Here is a 19,448-nt window from a genome sequence, read left to right as displayed (position 1 = left end):
AAAACGATCAATTGACAGCGCAGGACCTTTCATTGTTCCTTAAACAATATAAGTTTATACATATATTTGCCGAATATGTTTCCCTCTTGCTTCCATTGGCCTGGTTTTTGCACAAATGGTGTAACCTACAATTAAAATACTATTTTAACAGCATCCTGACTAGAAAAGAGTAATGTGACTCTTCTCCAAATTCAGCTGGCACCATTAGATGGTCAAAATTGAGTAAATAAATGCGGCCTGTCACCCAACATTCTGAACAATTCCACACACAACTACAGAAGGAAGTTCTTCTTCCATATTAAGGTTTGACAGTCCCTGAAAACCCTTTCTGCCACTGTTAACAATTTGAATACACCATTTGGAGCAGTATAAAAACTATTTTTGATGCATTTTATTGCAATGAAACCTGTTTTCCATCAGTTTCCTCCAATTTACAGAGGTACTGCTGCAGTAAATTAAGTTTCACTCTTGCTGTTAAACCATTAAGAAAACAATAGCCAACAGGAATTTTCTAACTCTTTATTAATCCCAGTGACCATAAACACTAGTGCCTCTTTTGCTATTTGGCTATCATCACTTTCCTCACATCCTTGCCCTAAGTCAACATAACCCCAGACCTTATTACCATCCCATATTAAGTCTTTTTTAAGAGCCACCTCATCGAACATAAGTGCAGCTGAAATAGGCCCTGAACTACGTTGAACCTCATCTGCTAATTTTTTTAAGCTTTCTTCTGTAGATCCAGGACTGCCATTTACTGTAGTTGCCCACCTGCGGAGTGTTGGAGTATGGGGTAATTTAACAGACTTCCTCAAATAATTATAAGCTTTGAAGGAGTAAAAACTGAGTGTAAGGGCAATCTGTCTTATTTCTTTAGAATATTCAGGAATTGAATATTTGTTTAGCATTGCAAAAAGTGCTTCAGAATATCACTATTTTTGTCACATCCTATGACTTCAGAAGCACAGTCTAGAAGTCTCTTATTTAGGCCTACAACCACTGTCACAATTTGTTTCTTCTTTCTTGAAACACTTTGCCTTGCATGTTTCGCTTGCTTCCTCAGTTTCTCGGTCCTTTTCTGTAGTGCCTCATAATTCTGTTTCAATTTTTTGGGGCTAGGCAAACAATAAGAATGATCTACACTCTTTCACCTACAAAAATGAAGTATTATCATTAAGCTTTATTTTTCTTTAAACACACATTGCTTAATAGTAAAATTCACACATAACCCATATAGCAAATAAATAACAGGAAAACTATTTTACCTAGTTCATTTGATAAGGAAGCTGATTCTTCACTGACAGGCCGTTTCCTTGGTTGTATCTATACTATAGTTGTTTTCTGCAGATGGTCAGGAAACGCAAATATTGTCGGTACTGCGTTTGCCAGAAGTCGCCTTTTCTCGTTTGTACTATACATGTATCTATCTTCAAAGTGAAACGAGCATATGTAGCTATATTGAGTTGGCTGCCACTTATCTCGTCTCGTATTGGCTACCCACCGACTTAACAGCTCTTTCTTTTTCAGAGGAAATCTAAAAATAAAGAGACATGAATACAGAAGCTTATTTACATTTTGTATACAGCTTAAACACGAAAATGATGCACAAAACGCTAAGTACAACACGCATTTAGATACTCACCTGAAATATGATATTCCAGTTGTTTTATCACTTCTATTAGCGCAATTGTACGCTGCACATGATTCGCGATCGGTCAATAAGACTGCTAAAACAAATTACAACCGGGAAACAGTGATTTTACCTTCTTGAGCTGCTTCAATTGGGGGACAGTTGCCTCGCGTCTCCGCTACGGCGTGGTACGGGCTTGAATACCCCTTCTAGCGCTACGTCAAAGATCTTGGTCAAATATATTTGACGGAATATTTGATCACATCTTTGATCAAATCTTTGACAAAGAAATTTGATAGTGTAATACCGGCCTTAGATACGGAGCAGTGGAGTTTAAAACAGCGAAGTCTGTTAGTTTCCGCGGCAGTAGTGCGTCGGCATTGCTGCAAGACGTATGAGTGTTGGACGTGACTGCTGCAAACATTATGTTGTTTGTTATAGGTGTGATCTTGTTTGTTACTAATGAAATATCATGTGTACCACGAATGCCGCCAAAACCCCTATATTATTCGAAGGGTTCTGCTTCGTTAAGGTATTTGGACACCGTGGATGAAAACGTTTGTGGATACAAGGTAAGGCATTACATCAATATCACGTTTAACATTCACTAATTGGAAGACTGCTTATGTCTTTGTACTAGTATTGTAATGCATGTTTGTTGCCTTTTCTTAATCCTGTGTATGGAGGTTGTACTTCTACTAAAAAGGTTCGCGTTACCGCGCTTTACGCACGTAGCAGCCGACAGTATTCATCATTATTATAATCCAGTATTGTTCTACGGAGGTACCTGTCGAGTACTTCAAATCAATTATGATATCCTTCTACCGTGTTTACTGTACCGGTACACTGTGGTGGCTGGACTTACGTCAGATAAACTACTGCAACAATATGTGTTACTGCAGTCTGTGACACATTAAAGGAGGATGCTGTTTGTAAAAATTGTTTATTATGAATACTGATAGTTGCGTTGCTGGGGCTGACGGGAAGTAGCGTGTGCTAGGAGTGGTCACATAATTGCTAGTGGAAATTGTTTAAAGATTGCCACACGTGCGATGAATGATTGAAGGATCGAACTTCAAGACAGTGATAATTTTTTTAAAATTATGCTCTGTATAATTATTTCAGGGACTTTGCTTAAGAAACTACTCCGTTGCTTTAAAGGTCCTTCAGACACCTAAAAAAAATCCAGGAAGAAACAATTTTTTTGCTTTGCGCTTAACAGATTGTACATTGAATCTTAAACAATCTAGGAGTTTTTTGTTTTAAGGCAAAGAGTCATTATTTTACCTCGCAAATGTACACTGTAACAAATTGCTTATATAGTTTCTTTTTTAATTGTTGTGTTTACTGCTGTGATTTGTGTGTTGCAAATTCTGATTCTGCCTAATTTTTTTCATGAATTATTAAGACACAGTTATTACAGTGTAAACGAAGCAGTAATTTACTTTTTAAACACTGCTACATCGCTGTAATAAACTGATAAATTTAAATTTTATTGTCGATCTTACGTGAATATAGCCACGAAGCTTAATGTTTTGAGTGTATGCTCGAGTTGATGAAATGGGATTTCTACTAATAGGTACTGCCTCGACCGCAATTTGCCGTAGGCGCATATGGGAGCCTTTATATTTTATGAAGTAACAGCTTTTTCATGCGATGAGAAAACATTTTATTTTCCGAGCACAGATAAAAAAACTAACAAGAATAAGCAACTCGTAACCAAGCCGACTACGGCAAAGATAAATATCTATCAGCTACAGCCTTCACCCGCTGTTTTTGGCGCAGTGGATAAATGACGTCGCCACATCAGCCCCCCTCCTTTTGAAACCGGGTGCACCAGGTATGTGGGGAAACTTCACTTTATTTTTCTACCAGCTCTCGTGAAAACATCTGGTGCAGGCAATGGCTGCTCCTGTTCTGCAGTTGCTGCTAGTTGCTGTATGGTGTGTTCGGTCGATGAGCACTGCTGTTGGGAAGTATTATTGCATGTTCCTGGCTCACTGACGTCAGATTCCATCACACTACACGTTCTTGGGCCTCTATCCTGGCTGTAGTTGAATTCGGAACACGCAGAAACTTCGGTTAAGGTGTTTGCGATGGTGTCTGCCTTTTTTGCTAAGACTTTCAATTGTAAGTCTGTTTCTGCTGCAATGACGGCACGGATGTTGGCAGGGAGTTTACGAAGCCATATTAGACGTAAAGACTCTTCAGGTAGGAGTTCCGGGCCGGCTAATGTACGTAAGGCTTTGAGTACTTGTGACGAAGTCTTGTCGCCCAAATCTTCGTATGCGAAAATTTTGTGTGGTCGCAAATCTGGTGACAACGTATAATGCTGTATGAGAGCTTCCTTTACCACAAAGTAATTTTGTTGCGACAAGGTTTCTTCTACTTGCTCTATCACTTCTAAATTGAGATGTGAAACCACTATATTAAATTTGTCAATTTGTTAGACACCCCACGCTGCCGAAATATGCATTCAGCTTGCGTAAACCAAAGCCGGGGGCCCGTCGGCCAGAACGCGGAAAATGGCTCTGAGCACTATGCGACTTAACTTTTGAGGTCATCAGTTGCCTGGAACTTAGAACTACTTAAACCTAACTAACCTAAGGACATCACACACGTCCATGGCCGAGGCAGGATTGGAACCTGCGACCGTAGCGGCCACGCGGTTCCAGACTGAAGCGCGTTTAACCGCACGGCCACACCGGCCGGCTAGAACGCGGAAAGCTTAACATTCCTGTGTCGCGCGTAGGTACTCCCATCTTTTGCGCTAACATCTGTCGTTCCGTTTTGTGGCGAATCAAAGGGCGTGGACCGCGATCCTTGGTCGAACAGACTGTAGTCTTCAGTCTTGATTCCACTGCCCCATGCTTTTGTCTCTGAATTCATTATTCTCGTCGGTATATACACTCCTGGAAATGGAAAAAAGAACACATTGACACCGGTGTGTCAGACCCACCATACTTGCTCCGGACACTGCGAGAGGGCTGTACAAGCAATGATCACACGCACGGCACAGCGGACACACCAGGAACCGCGGTGTTGGCCGTCGAATGGCGCTAGCTGCGCAGCATTTGTGCACCGCCGCCGTCAGTGTCAGCCAGTTTGCCGTGGCATACGGAGCTCCATCGCAGTCTTTAACACTGGTAGCATGCCTGGTAGCTTGCCGCGACAGCGTGGACGTGAACCGTATGTGCAGTTGACGGACTTTGAGCGAGGGCGTATAGTGGGCATGCGGGAGGCCGGGTGGACGTACCGCCGAATTGCTCAACACGTGGGGCGTGAGGTCTCCACAGTACATCGATGTTGTCACCAGTGGTCGGCGGAAGGTGCACGTGCCCGTCGACCTGGGACCGGACCGCAGCGACGCACGGATGCACGCCAAGACCGTAGGATCCTACGCAGTGCCGTAGGGGACCGCACCGCCACTTCCCAGCAAATTAGGGACACTGCTCCTGGGGTATCGGCGAGGACCATTCGCAACCGTTTCCATGAAGCTGGGCTACGGTCCCGCACACCGTTAGGCCGTCTTCCGCTCACGCCCCAACATCGTGCAGCCCGCCTCCAGTGGTGTCGCGACAGGCGTGAATGGAGGGACGAATGGAGACGTGTCGTCTTCAGCGATGAGAGTCGCTTCTGCCTTGGTGCCAATGATGGTCGTATGCGTGTTTGGCGCCGTGCAGGTGAGCGCCACAATCAGGACTGCATACGACCGAGGCACACAGGGCCAACACCCGGCATCATGGTGTGGGGAGCGATCTCCTACACTGGCCGTACACCACTGGTGATCGTCGAGGGGACACTGAATAGTGCACGGTACATCCAAACCGTCATCGAACCCATCGTTCTACCATTCCTAGACCGGCAAGGGAACTTGCTGTTCCAACAGGACAATGCACGTCCGCATGTATCCCGTGCCACCCAACGTGCTCTAGAAGGTGTAAGTCAACTACCCTGGCCAGCAAGATCTCCGGATCTGTCCCCCATTGAGCATGTTTGGGACTGGATGAAGCGTCGTCTCACGCGGTCTGCACGTCCAGCACGAACGCTGGTCCAACTGAGGCGCCAGGTGGAAATGGCATGGCAAGCCGTTCCACAGGACTACATCCAGCATCTCTACGATCGTCTCCATGGGAGAATAGCAGCCTGCATTGCTGCGAAAGGTGGATATACACTGTACTAGTGCCGACATTGTGCATGCTCTGTTGCCTGTGTCTATGTGCCTGTGGTTCTGTCAGTGTGATCATGTGATGTATCTGACCCCAGGAATGTGTCAATAAAGTTTCCCCTTCCTGGGACAATGAATTCACGGTGTTCTTATTTCAATTTCCAGGAGTGTATATTTTCTTTATGCTTCTGCTACGATTTTTCGGGGTCACCACTATGGAGTTTACGAATACCGGATGAATCGTCAGCAAAACATGTTGAACTTTCTAAATAAAGTTTAGTGTTGTGAAGACAGGATTAAGAATTTTAATGATTGTGAGACAGCGAATGCATAAAGGGCCTTGAATTACAAATGAAGTTATTGCTTAGCGTGAAGTGACGGAGCGTAAGCTCGGATTGGGAACGATCAGAAAGGAAATCGATCGTGCCCGTTTCACAGGAACTCAAACCTCAGAAACTTGAATTACGAAAGACATGAAGTTTCTGTAGAAACCCAACCAATTCTACGATGATGAGGCCCGTAAGTGCATCGGTTTTGACTATTCAGTTGGTTCATTGCAGAATCGTATAGTGTAGGCTGGGGTAGATGATAAAAGCTTGGTTTGAGATCAGCTGTTTGACTACAAGCTTTGTTCCAAACGTACACGGTGTGCTCCCACTAAAACAGCTCCAAAGCCCCTCCGCCGCGGAGAGTGGTTAACATTAATTTTATTTACAAGGTTTGTTCAGTAATCAAAGCCAATTTTCACCAAACGAAACGTCCAAGAATGGTCTGCAAAAAAATTGAGCTTTTAGCAGGACAACGTGCAGTTTCTGCTTTCGATTATTGTAAATCGCCAAATGACACTATTGTGACTTTAATCTGTTTCTCCGTCTTGGGGACAGAAATTATTTTCTAATTGAGGTTCATTGTAAATGTGAACTCGTATTTGGCGGAATTCAGCGACTTTTTTTCGAAATGGTTCTAAGAAAGCGCGCCGAAGTGTGCGATAATGGTAGGTTGCCAAGCCGAAATTTGAAGTTATAGGTTTGAAAAAAAATATTTTTTTCTAATTTGTTGCAATTTTATCCATCGGTATTCATGTACAAGGAACTTTTAGATGACAACGAGACAGATGAAAGAAAGTAAGCAAGCTGTTTCAGAAGTTATCACTATAACCGCTAATACTCTTACGTTTATCCTGTGAGGAAAGACGCCAATGCCTTTATGGAAAAGAATTTGTGGTTGTCTACAGAAATTTGGTTGTTCCCAGATGTGCAGCTCTTCGTGCGAAGCAAATCGACAATCGCGAACGTCTTCTCCAGGACTCCGAAAATGAAGAAACCGCATGGGGAGGGATCAGGACTTCCGATCAAATTTCTGCACCGTAGTAGACAACATGCGAGCACGTCCAAGTGTACGTTGCAGAAGCTTCGCTGGGAAGTTCTTTAACATCTCTCTCCACGCGATTTCCATATTTTTGGAGATCTTAAGAAAGACATTGGTGGCTGTCGATTAGCTTCGGACGAAGAGATGTACTCCTGGGTACAATCGTGGTTCCCTAGGCAACCGTAAACATTATTCCATGAGGGTATTGACCGTCATGTCTCTCTATGGGACAATTCAATTAACAGTTATGACGATTACTTTTGAAATAATAAACAGTTTACTTACTTTTCTATTTGGCTTGATTTAATTTGAGTGCCCCTTATACTTCGCCTTTTTGTCGGAAGTTCGTAGGCATGCAATTGATCAAATGTAGATTTTGAGGAGACTTTAATTAGGACGCTATTGTTCTTATTCCTGCCTTAACATTTGGTTACTGTTCGGCTATCTTATGGTTACTAGAACGATGTACGTTTACTTGAGAGAGACGGTTGCGACCAAGCTTTGAAAAGTAGCCTGACAATTACGTGAATCGATTTATGGAAGCCATCCAATTGCATATACGTGGTCAGGGCTACAGGATTACGAATGAGATAGTCCAGGGAAAAGGCCATAGTGTAACGTCGTAATAACCGAGAAGCGTGCACACTTCATATGTGTCTTCACACGTCTTCATATGTTTCTTCACTACGGAGATGATAGTTTCGTCTTCCTCGTCGAAGTCTGGCTATTCGCGTAATTTTTCTTTAAAGATTTTTGGGTGCTACTCATCCTCTACTGAGACACAAAGAAATGAGACTTAACATAGTACTAAGGAACTATTTCTCTTGCGCTACCGTGTTTCGAGCTTTAACTTTGTTATTACGCTGTGACAAGTTTCACCAAAATCAGTCAACTGAGGTTCAGTAGTCAAACAGTTTCTACTACAAACGTTTATCAGTTTTGACACAAAAGCACCTACAAAAATGTGTGCGCACCAGATGCGTTCAGGGAACGTTTGAATCCACACGTGCCTCAGAGTGTTTCTGAATGACAGCTTCTGTAAAGCCGTTTTCGCCTTCCAGCGGAGCTCGAGAACTGATCAATAGCAAAGTGCCTATGAGTTTTAATGAAACTTGATAAAACTAGTAAAATAACACAGTTGAAGGTCGATAAGCACTCATACCTAAAGGCAAACAGTCCTTTTTTTTCTGCACTACATATGCAGATCACAGAAGAACAAGTACCGATCTGCCACCCCTCTTGGTGACAGATCTACGTGGAACAACATGCTTCCTTGCCAGACTTCTACAATACGGAGATGACGTGTTTGTGTATGAGGCAAGTGCCACAGTGCAGAGGAATTGCAAAAGATATAGAACACGCACTAGAATGCGGAGAAATGTCTTAGCCATAGGCCAGAGGGCTGTCAATTCGGCACCCACTAAGGCCCAGGAACTGCTTCATCTTTCGCTCTGACACAAACAGCCTGAACCCGAAATCTGCCAATGGCAAGGAATAGTCGTGAAGAGTGTAGCCTGCTGAGAGGAAATGCTAGGCAGCTTCCCGAAGTCCTCCAACCCATACAGATTCTGTGCTAGGCAGCCAAGAGAAGTAGTGCGCGCACTGTAATTAATCTTGGAACAACACACTTAAGAGATACTTTACAAAGTGTTGCCATCAAGCATGAGCGGTACCTTGTCATATCACAGTATCAAGTACCTCAAAAATGCCAAATTAAAGAGTATTTTTATACGTTTCCTATTTTTGGTACTTAGAACAAACATTAACGTATTCATTATTGAAAAAATATTGAGCTTGAAACTGCTCATGTAGGAAGCGACCAAAACAAAAAAAATCTGGTATCGAACGAAATATATTTAATATATTTTTTATTCTAATAGCGTCTTGCGGACCCCTCTGGCATAGCTCGCGGACCCCTGGGGGTTCGCGGTTTACCTGTCGGGAACCACTGGTTTAGGGAAATCCCCGCAACAAGTAAGCTGTGTATTATGCCAGGTGGAAATTGTGAGTTATTATTCGAACGTAGTTTGCCGGATTTTAGCGAAGTGTACAGATGTTCACAAGCTACTGAAGAGGTCTCGAAGAAGTATGAGCCAGCTGAGTAATACCATTATTTAATTCGTAGTTGCTGGAGGAAGTAGAGCTGCTCAAGCTCGCGCAGGTAGTGTTGCCAATCATATAAATGGGAGCTGTGCTTCGGACTTCTTTCAGAACAACTTAAAAATTTAGACTGATATTCAGAGATGACCAACGGATAAATGAACCAAATAGTGTACGTTATGTTAAAGCTGACATCGACCTGAAGTTTGGTCTGAACACTGTAGGAAAAATATTTTGGAGGTGTTACATCCTTGCCGGCCAGGGTGGCCGAGCCGTTCTAGGCACTACAGTCTGGAACCGCGCGACCGCTACGGTCGCAGGTTCGAATCCTGCCTCGGGCATGGATGTGTGTGGTGTCCTTAGGTTAGTTAGGTTTAAGTAGTTCTAAGTTCTAGGGGACTGATGACCTCAGAAGTTAAGTCCCATAGTGCTCAGAGCCATTTGAACCATTTGTTACACCCTTGTTTTCCTCTGATCCTTGATCCGACTTACCCTGTGAGCTGAATGGGGACCCACACTTTGATGTGGTCTCCGAACGGTGCAACTTGGCATTTTTCAAATTAACAAGCCATTGCCAGGGGGGACAAAGGCGACAAAAATAAATAAATAAATAAAATCGTATGTCCAACCGGAGATAGAACCACAGACCTTTGAATATGTAATCTCGCACTTACCCATAACAGTATTTTTTACAGCAGTGATGTTAACAGTTATCTAACGAAAACAACAGTTTAAAATTGCATAATTTTAGCACTTCGAATGATGATGCTCTGAAGTAATGTTTGACTTTTAAAATTGGTGCATGCTACCCCACATTTTGTCATGACACGAGATCTCGCATATCTCTACGGTCCAGCCGCTTTTAATACGACCACCGTATACGTTGGACGTCAACGTGCATTATCAAAATGGCTCAAATGGCTCTAAGCACTATGGGACTTAACATCTGAGATCATCAGTCTCCTAGAACTTAGACATACTTAAATCTAACTAACCTAAGGGCATCACACGCACCCATGCCGTGGCAGGATTCGAACCTGTGACCGTAGCAGCAGTGCGGTTCCGGACTGAAGCGCCTAGAACCGCTCGACCACAGCGGCCGGCACGTGCATTATCCACCCGCAGACGGCAGATGGCAGTACCAGCAGCGGAGAGTATATGAAACACGGCGGCGAGACACGGAAAACACAGAGAAGTCGTCGTCGTAATGCGGAAAAGGAACTACACTACTGGCTATTAAAATTGCTACACCAATAAGAAATGCAGATGAGAAACGGGTATTCATTCACCAAATATATTATACTAGAACTGACATGTGATTACATTTTCACGCAATTTGGGTGCATAAATCCTGAGAAATTAGTACCCAGAACAACCACCTTTGGCCGTAATAACGGCCTTGATAAGCCTGGGCATTGAGTCAAACAGAGCTTGGATGGCGTGTACAATTACAGCTGCCCATGCAGCTTCAACACGATACCACAGTTCATGAAGAGTAGTGACTGGCGTATTGTGACGAGCCAGTTGCTCGGCCACCATTGACCAGACGTTTTCAATTGGTGAGAGATCTGGAGAATGTGCTGGCCAGGGCAGCAGTCGAACATTTTCTGTATACAGAAAGGCCCGTACAGGACCTGCAACATGCGGTCGTGCATTATCCTGCTGAAATGTAGGGTTTCGCAGGGATCGAATGAAGGGTAGAGCCACGGGTCGTAACACATCTGAAATGTAACGTCCACTGTTTAAAGTGCCATCAATGCGAACAAGAGGTGACCGAGACGTGTAACCAATGACACCCCATACCATCACGCCGGGTGATACGCCAGTATGACGATGACGAATACACGCTTCCAATGTGCGTTCTCCGCGATGTCGCCAAACACGGATGCGACCATCATGATGCTGTAAACAGAACCTGGATTCACCCGAAAAATGACGTTTTGCCATTCTTGCACCCAGGTTCGTCGTTGAGTACACCATCGCAGGCGCTCGTGTCTGTGATGGAGCGTCAAGGGTGCCCGCAGCCATGGTCTCCGAGCTGATAGTCCATGCTGCTGCAAACGTCGTCGAACTGTTCGTGCAGACGGTTGTTGTCTTGTAAACGTCCCCCTCTGTTGACTCAGGGATCGAGACGTGGCTGCACGATCCGTTACAGCCATGCTGATTAGATGCCTGTCATCTCGACTGCTAGTGATCGAGGCCGTTGGGATCCAGCACGGCGTTCCGTATTACCCTCCTGAACCCACCTATTCCATATTCTGCTAACAGTCATTGGATATCGACCAAAGCGAGCAGCAATGTCGCGATACGATAAACCGCAGTCGCGATAGGCTACAATCCGACCTTTATCAAAGTGGGAAACGTGATGGTACGCATTTCTCCTCCTTACACGAGGCATCACAACAACGTTTCACCAGGCAACGCCGGTCAACTGCTGTTTGTGTATGAGAAATCGGTTGGAAACTTTCCTCATGTCGGCACGTTGTAGGTGTCGCCACCGGCGCCAACCCTGTGTGAATGCTCTGAATAGCTAATCATTTGCATATCACAGAATCTCCCTCCTGTCGGTTAAATTTCGCGTCTGTAGGACGTCATCTTCGTGGTGTAGCAATTTTAATGGTCAGTAGTGGATCTGCGAAATGGCGCAGTTTGTGAACAGTTGGTTGAAGTGTACCACGCAAGGCAAAATGGCGCTATCCAAAATCAGCGCAGAGGCAACTGCGGTGCACCACGGGCTATAGCTGACAGGGCTGATTGGCGGATGTGGAGGTGTGTACGGACAAATAAACGTGCAACTGTTGGGCAACTGATCGCCCGGGTGACCCAAGGGTATACTAACAGTGTTTCCTCAATAAGGGGCCTCCACAGTAGGCGACTGGTTCGTGTATCCATGCCGACTGCTGTTGATCGGTGACGAAGGCTGGAATTTGCACGCTGGTTCCGCTACTGGACGTCCACTGAGCGGTGGTAGGTGGCACTTTCCGACGAATCACGTTTTATGCACCATCGGCGTGAAACGTTTGAAAGCAAACATACCGAAACAATCGTCGGAAGGGTCCAGGCTGGTGGAGAGAGCGTTATGGCCTGGGGAATGTTTTCGAGGCATTCCCTGAGAAATCTCGCCGTACTGGAAGGCACGATGGGTCAATGCAGATAAGCGTCTATCGATGGGTCCATGTCCACTCCTACACGTTTGTGTTTCCTCTTCGCGACAGCACGTACCAGGACACTGCAACGTGTCGCACAGCGCCGGCCGGTGTGGCCGTGCGGTTCTAAGCGCTACAGTTTGGAACCGCGTGAGCCCCACGGTCGCAGGTTCGAATACTGCCTCGGCATGGATGTGTGTGATGTCCTTAGGTTAGTTAGGTTTAAGTAGTTCTAAGTTCTACGGGACTGATGACCTCAGATGTTAAGTCCCATAGTGCTCAGAGCCATTTGAACCATTTTTGTCGCACAACTTGCGTACGTGCGTGGTTCCAAACGCATTAGGATGGAGTTATCGCACTCCCGGGCCATCAAACTCCCCGGATTTCAACCTAATCGAGGATCTGTGCAACCATCTCGATCGGTGTTTTCTTGCTATGGATCCTCAACCGAGAATCGTAGCGCAGATGGAGTCGGCATGGCTCCACATCCCTGTCAGTACCTTCGAGAATCTCATTGACCATTGGCTATCTTTCTGCGCGTCTCGTAGCGGTCCGTGCTTCAAAAGGCGGTTGCATTTGACAGGTGATCACATTAATGATGGTTTATTTTACCATCATCAGCCTTTTGACTGGTCTGATGCGGCACGCCACGAATTACCTCCCCCCCCCCCCCCCACTTCCTCCCCCCACCCCTCCTTCCAACTCTATCGCCATCTCAGCGTTGCATTTACACTCGGTGTCCTCCTGTTTGTTGGATTTATTCCAATCTGTGTATATCCGTACAGTTTTTAAAATTAGAAGGAAGGTCAGCATTGGCCGCAATTTTGATAATTTAATAACAGCAAAATCGATTTTCGATCACTTAATGATCATCTTCAGTGCTGGAAGTTAAACATTTCCATAGCGCTCAGTGAATAAGGAACAAAAGACCACAAATACACCATAGCATAAACCAAGTGTTGTTAAGAACATAGCCGGCCAGGGTGGCCGAGCGGTTCTAGGCACTACAGTGTGGAACCGCGCGACCGCTACGGTCGCAGGTTCGAATCCTGCCTCGAGCATGGATGTGTGTGATGTCCTTAAGTTAGTTAGGTTTAAGTAGTTCTAGGGGACTGATGATCTCAGAAGTTAAGTCCCATAGTGCTCAGAGCCATTTGTTAAGAACATACCTTTAGCGTATAAATGAAAGCTCGTAGGTACTGGTGCCTAGTTATTAGCAGTAACAGAAGCTATGAAACGATCTCTTCGTGGCTCCCTGTAATGCCAAGTTATTCCTTTATGTCTTAACACATGTTCTATCATGTCCCAACTTGTAGCCAGCGGTTCGCACATATTTATTTCTCCGTCGATTCTGTGGAGAACCTCCTCATATCTTATTTGTACTAAATCCAACGTAAAAAGAAAAAAAAAATATATCCTCGCTTGCTGCGGTCCGCCACTATTAAGAAACTATCCTGGACTCTGCGCACAATTCAATGTCCTGTTGCGTTTAAGAAAAGGCTAAAACGCTATGTTTTGTCATGTATGTGATTTTTCTCCTAAAAAGTAATATAAAGATTTTCTCTTTTGTCCAGCATTATAGTGAAGAATCGCTTCTTCAGGTGACTTTTTTTTGCGCAAAATCAACCTCGTATCTAACTAAAAACATTTCAGTTCAGCCCAGCTGACTTGATTCTACTACATTGTATTGGCTTCTTTGTATTTTCCTTGGTATTCATTATATTATCTCCTTTGAAGATATTATCCATTCCCAAGTTATTTTGCCGTCTCTGATAGAATTACAGTGCCATCAGGAAACGATACAGGTTTCTTTCTTCTCCTTGAACAGTAATTTCCTTTCAAACTTTTCCTTGGTTTTTTACTGTTCGCTCATTGAAAAATTGAATAACATATGGGATTGGTTACAATCCTGTTTCATTCCCTTCTAAATTATTGCTTCTTGCTAGTTCATCGGCTGGTTTCTGTACAGAATTGACTCGCGTGTTCGTACATTTCTCTGGAATTCAAGCTGATCCTTCCCACAAGTCGGCTGCTACCAGCATTTCCATTCTTCCGAAAATAATCTGTATTTGTATTTTGCAACAGTGACTTGTTCGCCGCCGCTGTAACCGATCGGTTCTAGGCGCTTCAGTCCGGTACCGCGCTGCTGCTACGGTCGCAGGTTCGAATCCTGCCTCGGGCATGGATGTGTGTGATGTCCTTAGGTTAGTTAGGTTTAAGTAGTTCTAAGTTCGAGGGGACTGATGACCTCAGATGTTAAGTCCCATAGTGCTTAGAGCCATTTGAATCATTTGACTTATTCAACTGATTCTTCTGTAACAGTCGCATCTATACTTAACCATGCCCGTCTACACGGGTTGGCATTTATCCTCTTGCAAATCGTGCTTTGCCATTTTGTACTTCCTATCAGTTAAATTTTTTAGAAGTCTGCCTGCTTCACGAGTTGCATGTTTGTACGCTGGTGTGCAAAACTTCAGGAAGAAAGTAACTTTCGAATGGTGTGTCACTGCCAAGTAATGTAGCTCGATGAAACGTGTACCATACATAGAAAGAACTGCTATAGTATGGTACAGACGGCAACTAAAAAAAATACACAATGAGGAGAAGATAAATTACACTTTAATTCAAAGACAATAATTACGCTTAAGTCACAGTGCGTCTTTCCAACTCGGCCCACACATGCTCTACGGGATTTAGGTCGGGAAAACTGGAATGGCAGTGCATTCGCCAATATCCTCAGTCAGCGCTGTGCGATGCTTTCGCGCATTGTCATCCATAGAAATGCAGTCAGGGCCGAATGCACCCCCTGAAAAGACCCACGTAAGGAAGGAGTACAGTAGCACAACAACATGGACCGGTGAGTGCATCGTATTCAGATTTGTAGGTCAGTACACCCACGCAACATTATGCCCCCCTACGCCGTAGGACCACCAAACGATCATATCCGACGACGTACCTGGCTGCATTACGTTTTCCCATCTCTCCCCATACGAGAATAGGTAATGCACTCAAGAATATTGCGCGAACATGATTGTTTAGGTGATCCACTTGTCATGGTGTGTTGCGTGGGTGTACTAACATCCAAATATTTGAACAGTATATTCACTAGCCAACGCTATTTCACACTGTACCCCTTCCCCATGCGCGTCTTTTCATAGGTGCATTCGGCCCTGATTTCATTTTTATGGATGACAATGCACGAACGCACTGAACAGAACAGGTGGAGAAGCTCTAGAAGGAGAGGGTATTCGGCGAAAGGGCGGGGCCTGCCAGTTCCTCGCACTTAAATCCCATCGAGCACGTGTGGCTTCGGTTGGGGAGACTTGTAGTAACATGACCATATGCATCAGCAACCATCCAGCACTGGTCACTGGTGAGTCGCGCTGGTGAGAGGACTGGAACGCCCTACAACAAGCAATCCTACCAACTTTGGAGCCAGTGTGGGGGCACATTCCAGAGCTTGCAGTGCCTTCGACTGTGATCACACACCACGACCTGCCGTTTGTAATTGTCGCGAATGGGTCGCGGATGTGAGTAGAAATCCATAAAATTGCATAAGATGAACATGTAGGAAAGCAACCTAACGTCAGCCAGGGCGCTGGGAAGCAGGAGAGGTTGCGTTTCTGTGGCAAGGGACGCTGGAGCCACATGGCCAGCTACGACTGAATCTTCTGGAAGAACGACAGGACACGGGAGACGTGTGTATACGCGGGGGATTGCATCAGACGAGCCTATAAAGGGTGTTATAAAAAGGTACAGCCAAACTTTCAGGAAACATTCCTCACACACAAATAAAGAAAGATGTTACGTGGACAGGCGTCCGGAAACGCTTAATTTCCATGTTAGAGCTCATTTTAGTTTCGTCAGTGTGTACTGTACTTCCTCGATTCACCGCCAGTTGGCCCAATTGAAGGAAGGTAATGTTGACTTCGGTGCTTGTGTTGACATGCGACTCATTGCTCTACAGTACTAGCATCAAGCACATCAGTACGTAGCATCAACAGGTTAGTGTTCGTCACGAACGTGGTTTTGCAGTCAGTGCAATGTTTACAAATGCGGAGTTGGCAGATGCCCATTTGATGTATGGATTAGCAGGGGTCAATAGCCGTGGCGCGGTACGTTTGTATCGAGACAGATTTCCAGAACGAAGGTGTCCCGACAGGAAGACGTTCGAAGCAATTGATCGGCGTCTTAGGGAGCACAGAACATTCCAGGCTATGACTCGCGACCGGGGAAGACCTAGAACGACGAGGACACCTGCAATGGACGAGACAATTCTTCGTGCAGTTGACGATAACCCTAATGTCAGCGTCAGAGAAGTTGCTGCTGTACAAGGTAACGTTGACCACGTCACTGTATGGAGAGTGCTACGGGAGAACCAGTTGTTTCCGTACCATGTACAGTGTGTGCAGGCACTATCAGCAGCTGATTGGCCTCCACGGGTACACTTCTGCGAATGGTTCATCCAACAACGTGTCAATCCTCATTTCAGTGCAAATGTTCTCTTTGCAGATGAGGCTTCATTCCAACGTGATCAAATTGTAAATTTTCACAGTCAACATTTGTGGGCTGACGAGAATCCGCGCGCAATTGTGCAGTCACGTCATAAACACAGATTTTCTGTGAACGTTTGGGCAGGCATTGTTGGTGATGTCTTGATTGGGCCCCATGTTCTTCCAACTACGCTCAATGGAGCACGTTATCATGGTTTCCTACGGGATACTACCTGTGCTGCTAGAACATGTGCCTTTACAAGTACGACACAACATGTGGTTCATGCACGATGGAGCTCCTGCACATTTCAGTCGAAGTGTTCTTACGCTTCTCAACAACAGATTCGGTGACCGATTGATTGGTAGAGGCGGACCAATTCCATGGCCTCCACGCTCTCCTGACCTCAACCCTCTTGACTTTCATTTATGGGGGCATTTGAAAACTCTTGTCTACGCAACCCCGGTACCAAATGTAGAGACTCTTCGTGCTCGTATTGTGGACGGCTGTGATACAATACGCCATTCTCCAGGGCTGCATCAGCGCATCAGGGATTCCATGCGACGGAGGGTGGATGCATGTATCCTCGCTAACGGAGGACATTTTGAACGTTTCCTGTAACAAAGTGTTTGAAGTCACGCTGGTACGTTCTGTTGCTGTGTGTTTCCATTCCATGATTAATGTGATTTGAAGAGAAGTAATAAAATGAGCTCTAACATGGAAAGTAAGCGTTTCCGGACACATGTCCACGTAACATATTTTCTTTCTTTTTGTGTGAGGAATGTTTCCGGAAAGTTTGGCCGTACCTTTTTGTAACACTCTGTATAAGCAGGGCCGCTGGTGTTGCTGGGAGTTTCCTTCGACAGTTGCCTCAGACGCTGGACCTGAGTTACTCTGCTCTCGGGACACGACCGTGGCACTTAGCTACACTGGGTACATGCAGGATTGCCCAACCTACGTTCAATGTGTTGGTGCCTCATAGGGTTTGACAATGGTCTTATCCTAACTCGTGTTTCATCTCAGTTACTTCATCAGAAGTATACGTCCTTTATTCCACCGAGTTCTCTTATCTGCGAAGAATTTCCAGCTTGTTTTCCAGCACCAAGACTTCGAGTTGGACGAGCCACCTCATTGCTGGATTTAGCGTCTAGCTCCCACCTGATCCGCTCACAGGAAACTACAGTCGCGACATAATGTTCAAGGGAGCATCATGAATTGCGGTGACTTCAGTGTAATTATTGTCTTTAAATAAAAGTTTCATGTCAATTCGTCTCATTGCGTACTTCTGTACTATACCGTAGCAGCACTTTCTACATGTGGTTCACGTTTCATCGATATATGTTACTTGGCTGTAGCTCTTCATGCGAAAGTTGCTTTCATCCTTGTTTTGCACACCAGTAGATTTTCCTCTTTAATCAACTGAAAGTCTCGCGTATTGTCCAAGGATTTCTGCTGTACATCGTCTTTTTGCCTAGTTTCTTCCTCTGCTTCATCTCTGTAAGCGAGCTACCCATTTATCTTCCATTGTATTCTCCTTCCCTGTTTGTTTCCCGTTGCTTAAAGCACCTTTCGAAACTCTCAGCGAACTCAGGTTATTACAGCTTGTCCTGGTCACACATTCTTAGTTTCCAGTTTTGCAGTGTCTTCAGCTCCAGTCTGCATTTCGTACCCGATAAATTATGGTGGAAGTCAGCATCTGCTCTTGGAAATGATTTGCAGTGTACAACCTGGTTTCGAAGCATATTTACCTGAAGCCTCCATTTTGTCTTTCGCATGTAGCACCTTCTTTCATGAGGCAGAAACGAAATGTTGGCAATGATTAAAATGTTCTGATCAAAACTCTGTCAGGTGACTTTACTTTTAATTTCTTTCCCCCATCCCGTGTTCTGCCGTTTTTCCTTGTCTTCTCACAATCAAATTCCAGACCTCGATCAGAATTTAATTTTTTTGTCGTTCAACGTACTGAATAACATAGGGTATATATTTCAATATTCATCCGCGGAGCTGTTAGGCATGCATATTTGAACTACTTTAGTGGAACGTGACTTTGACATATATGTGATGTACTTGAAATCTTGAAAACTATGTGATGGTGTTACTAGTTTCAAAAATTAGTACGCGGTAAAAAGTCGCCAGTAGACGTTGTGTAATATTTTATTTGTAAATACGAGTTTAATGGCAATGCTTGGCATCTACATGTACAAGATGATGTGGCTTGCTGCATCGTGTATTCTGATGTGTTACTGTAAATTACTCATCCAGTGTTTGATTTCACTATAATGTGTTATTACTTTTTTTTAGTTGTGAAAACCAATGAGTAGACGAAATTAGTGAAAAATTATAAAGCAACAAAATTATTATGTTATTCAAATAAAATACAAAGTTTCGTTACTGACAGACGTCTCCGTTGCGACATTATATCTCCGTTTGCCTCTTAAATTAGTGCATCGTCTAGGTCTGTTATCGCAAGGGATCCAGGGGGCGAGGGAGCTGCCACATAGAACTGATGACATTCTTATCGGACGCTACTGTCCACGACCGCGGT

General features: G+C 44.7%; 1 protein-coding gene across 1 annotated transcript in view; it reads left to right on the top strand.

The window, feature by feature from the left end:
• The first annotated feature begins 1,950 nt into the window (after window positions 1–1,950).
• LOC126167316 (lysosomal alpha-mannosidase-like) overlaps window positions 1,951–19,448 on the top strand; it is a 208,275-nt gene continuing 190,777 nt past the window's right edge. The window contains exon 1 of the mRNA XM_049920467.1: window positions 1,951–2,202. Coding sequence (XP_049776424.1) covers window positions 2,056–2,202 — 147 coding nt within the window. The 5' untranslated portion in view covers window positions 1,951–2,055. The remainder of the gene's footprint in view (window positions 2,203–19,448) is intronic.

Source organism: Schistocerca cancellata, chromosome 1, assembly GCF_023864275.1.
Source record: "Schistocerca cancellata isolate TAMUIC-IGC-003103 chromosome 1, iqSchCanc2.1, whole genome shotgun sequence".
Lineage (NCBI taxonomy): Eukaryota > Metazoa > Arthropoda > Insecta > Orthoptera > Acrididae > Schistocerca > Schistocerca cancellata.
The sequence above is the reverse complement of the archived record's forward strand: the minus strand, read 5'-3'. Positions and strand labels throughout refer to the sequence as shown.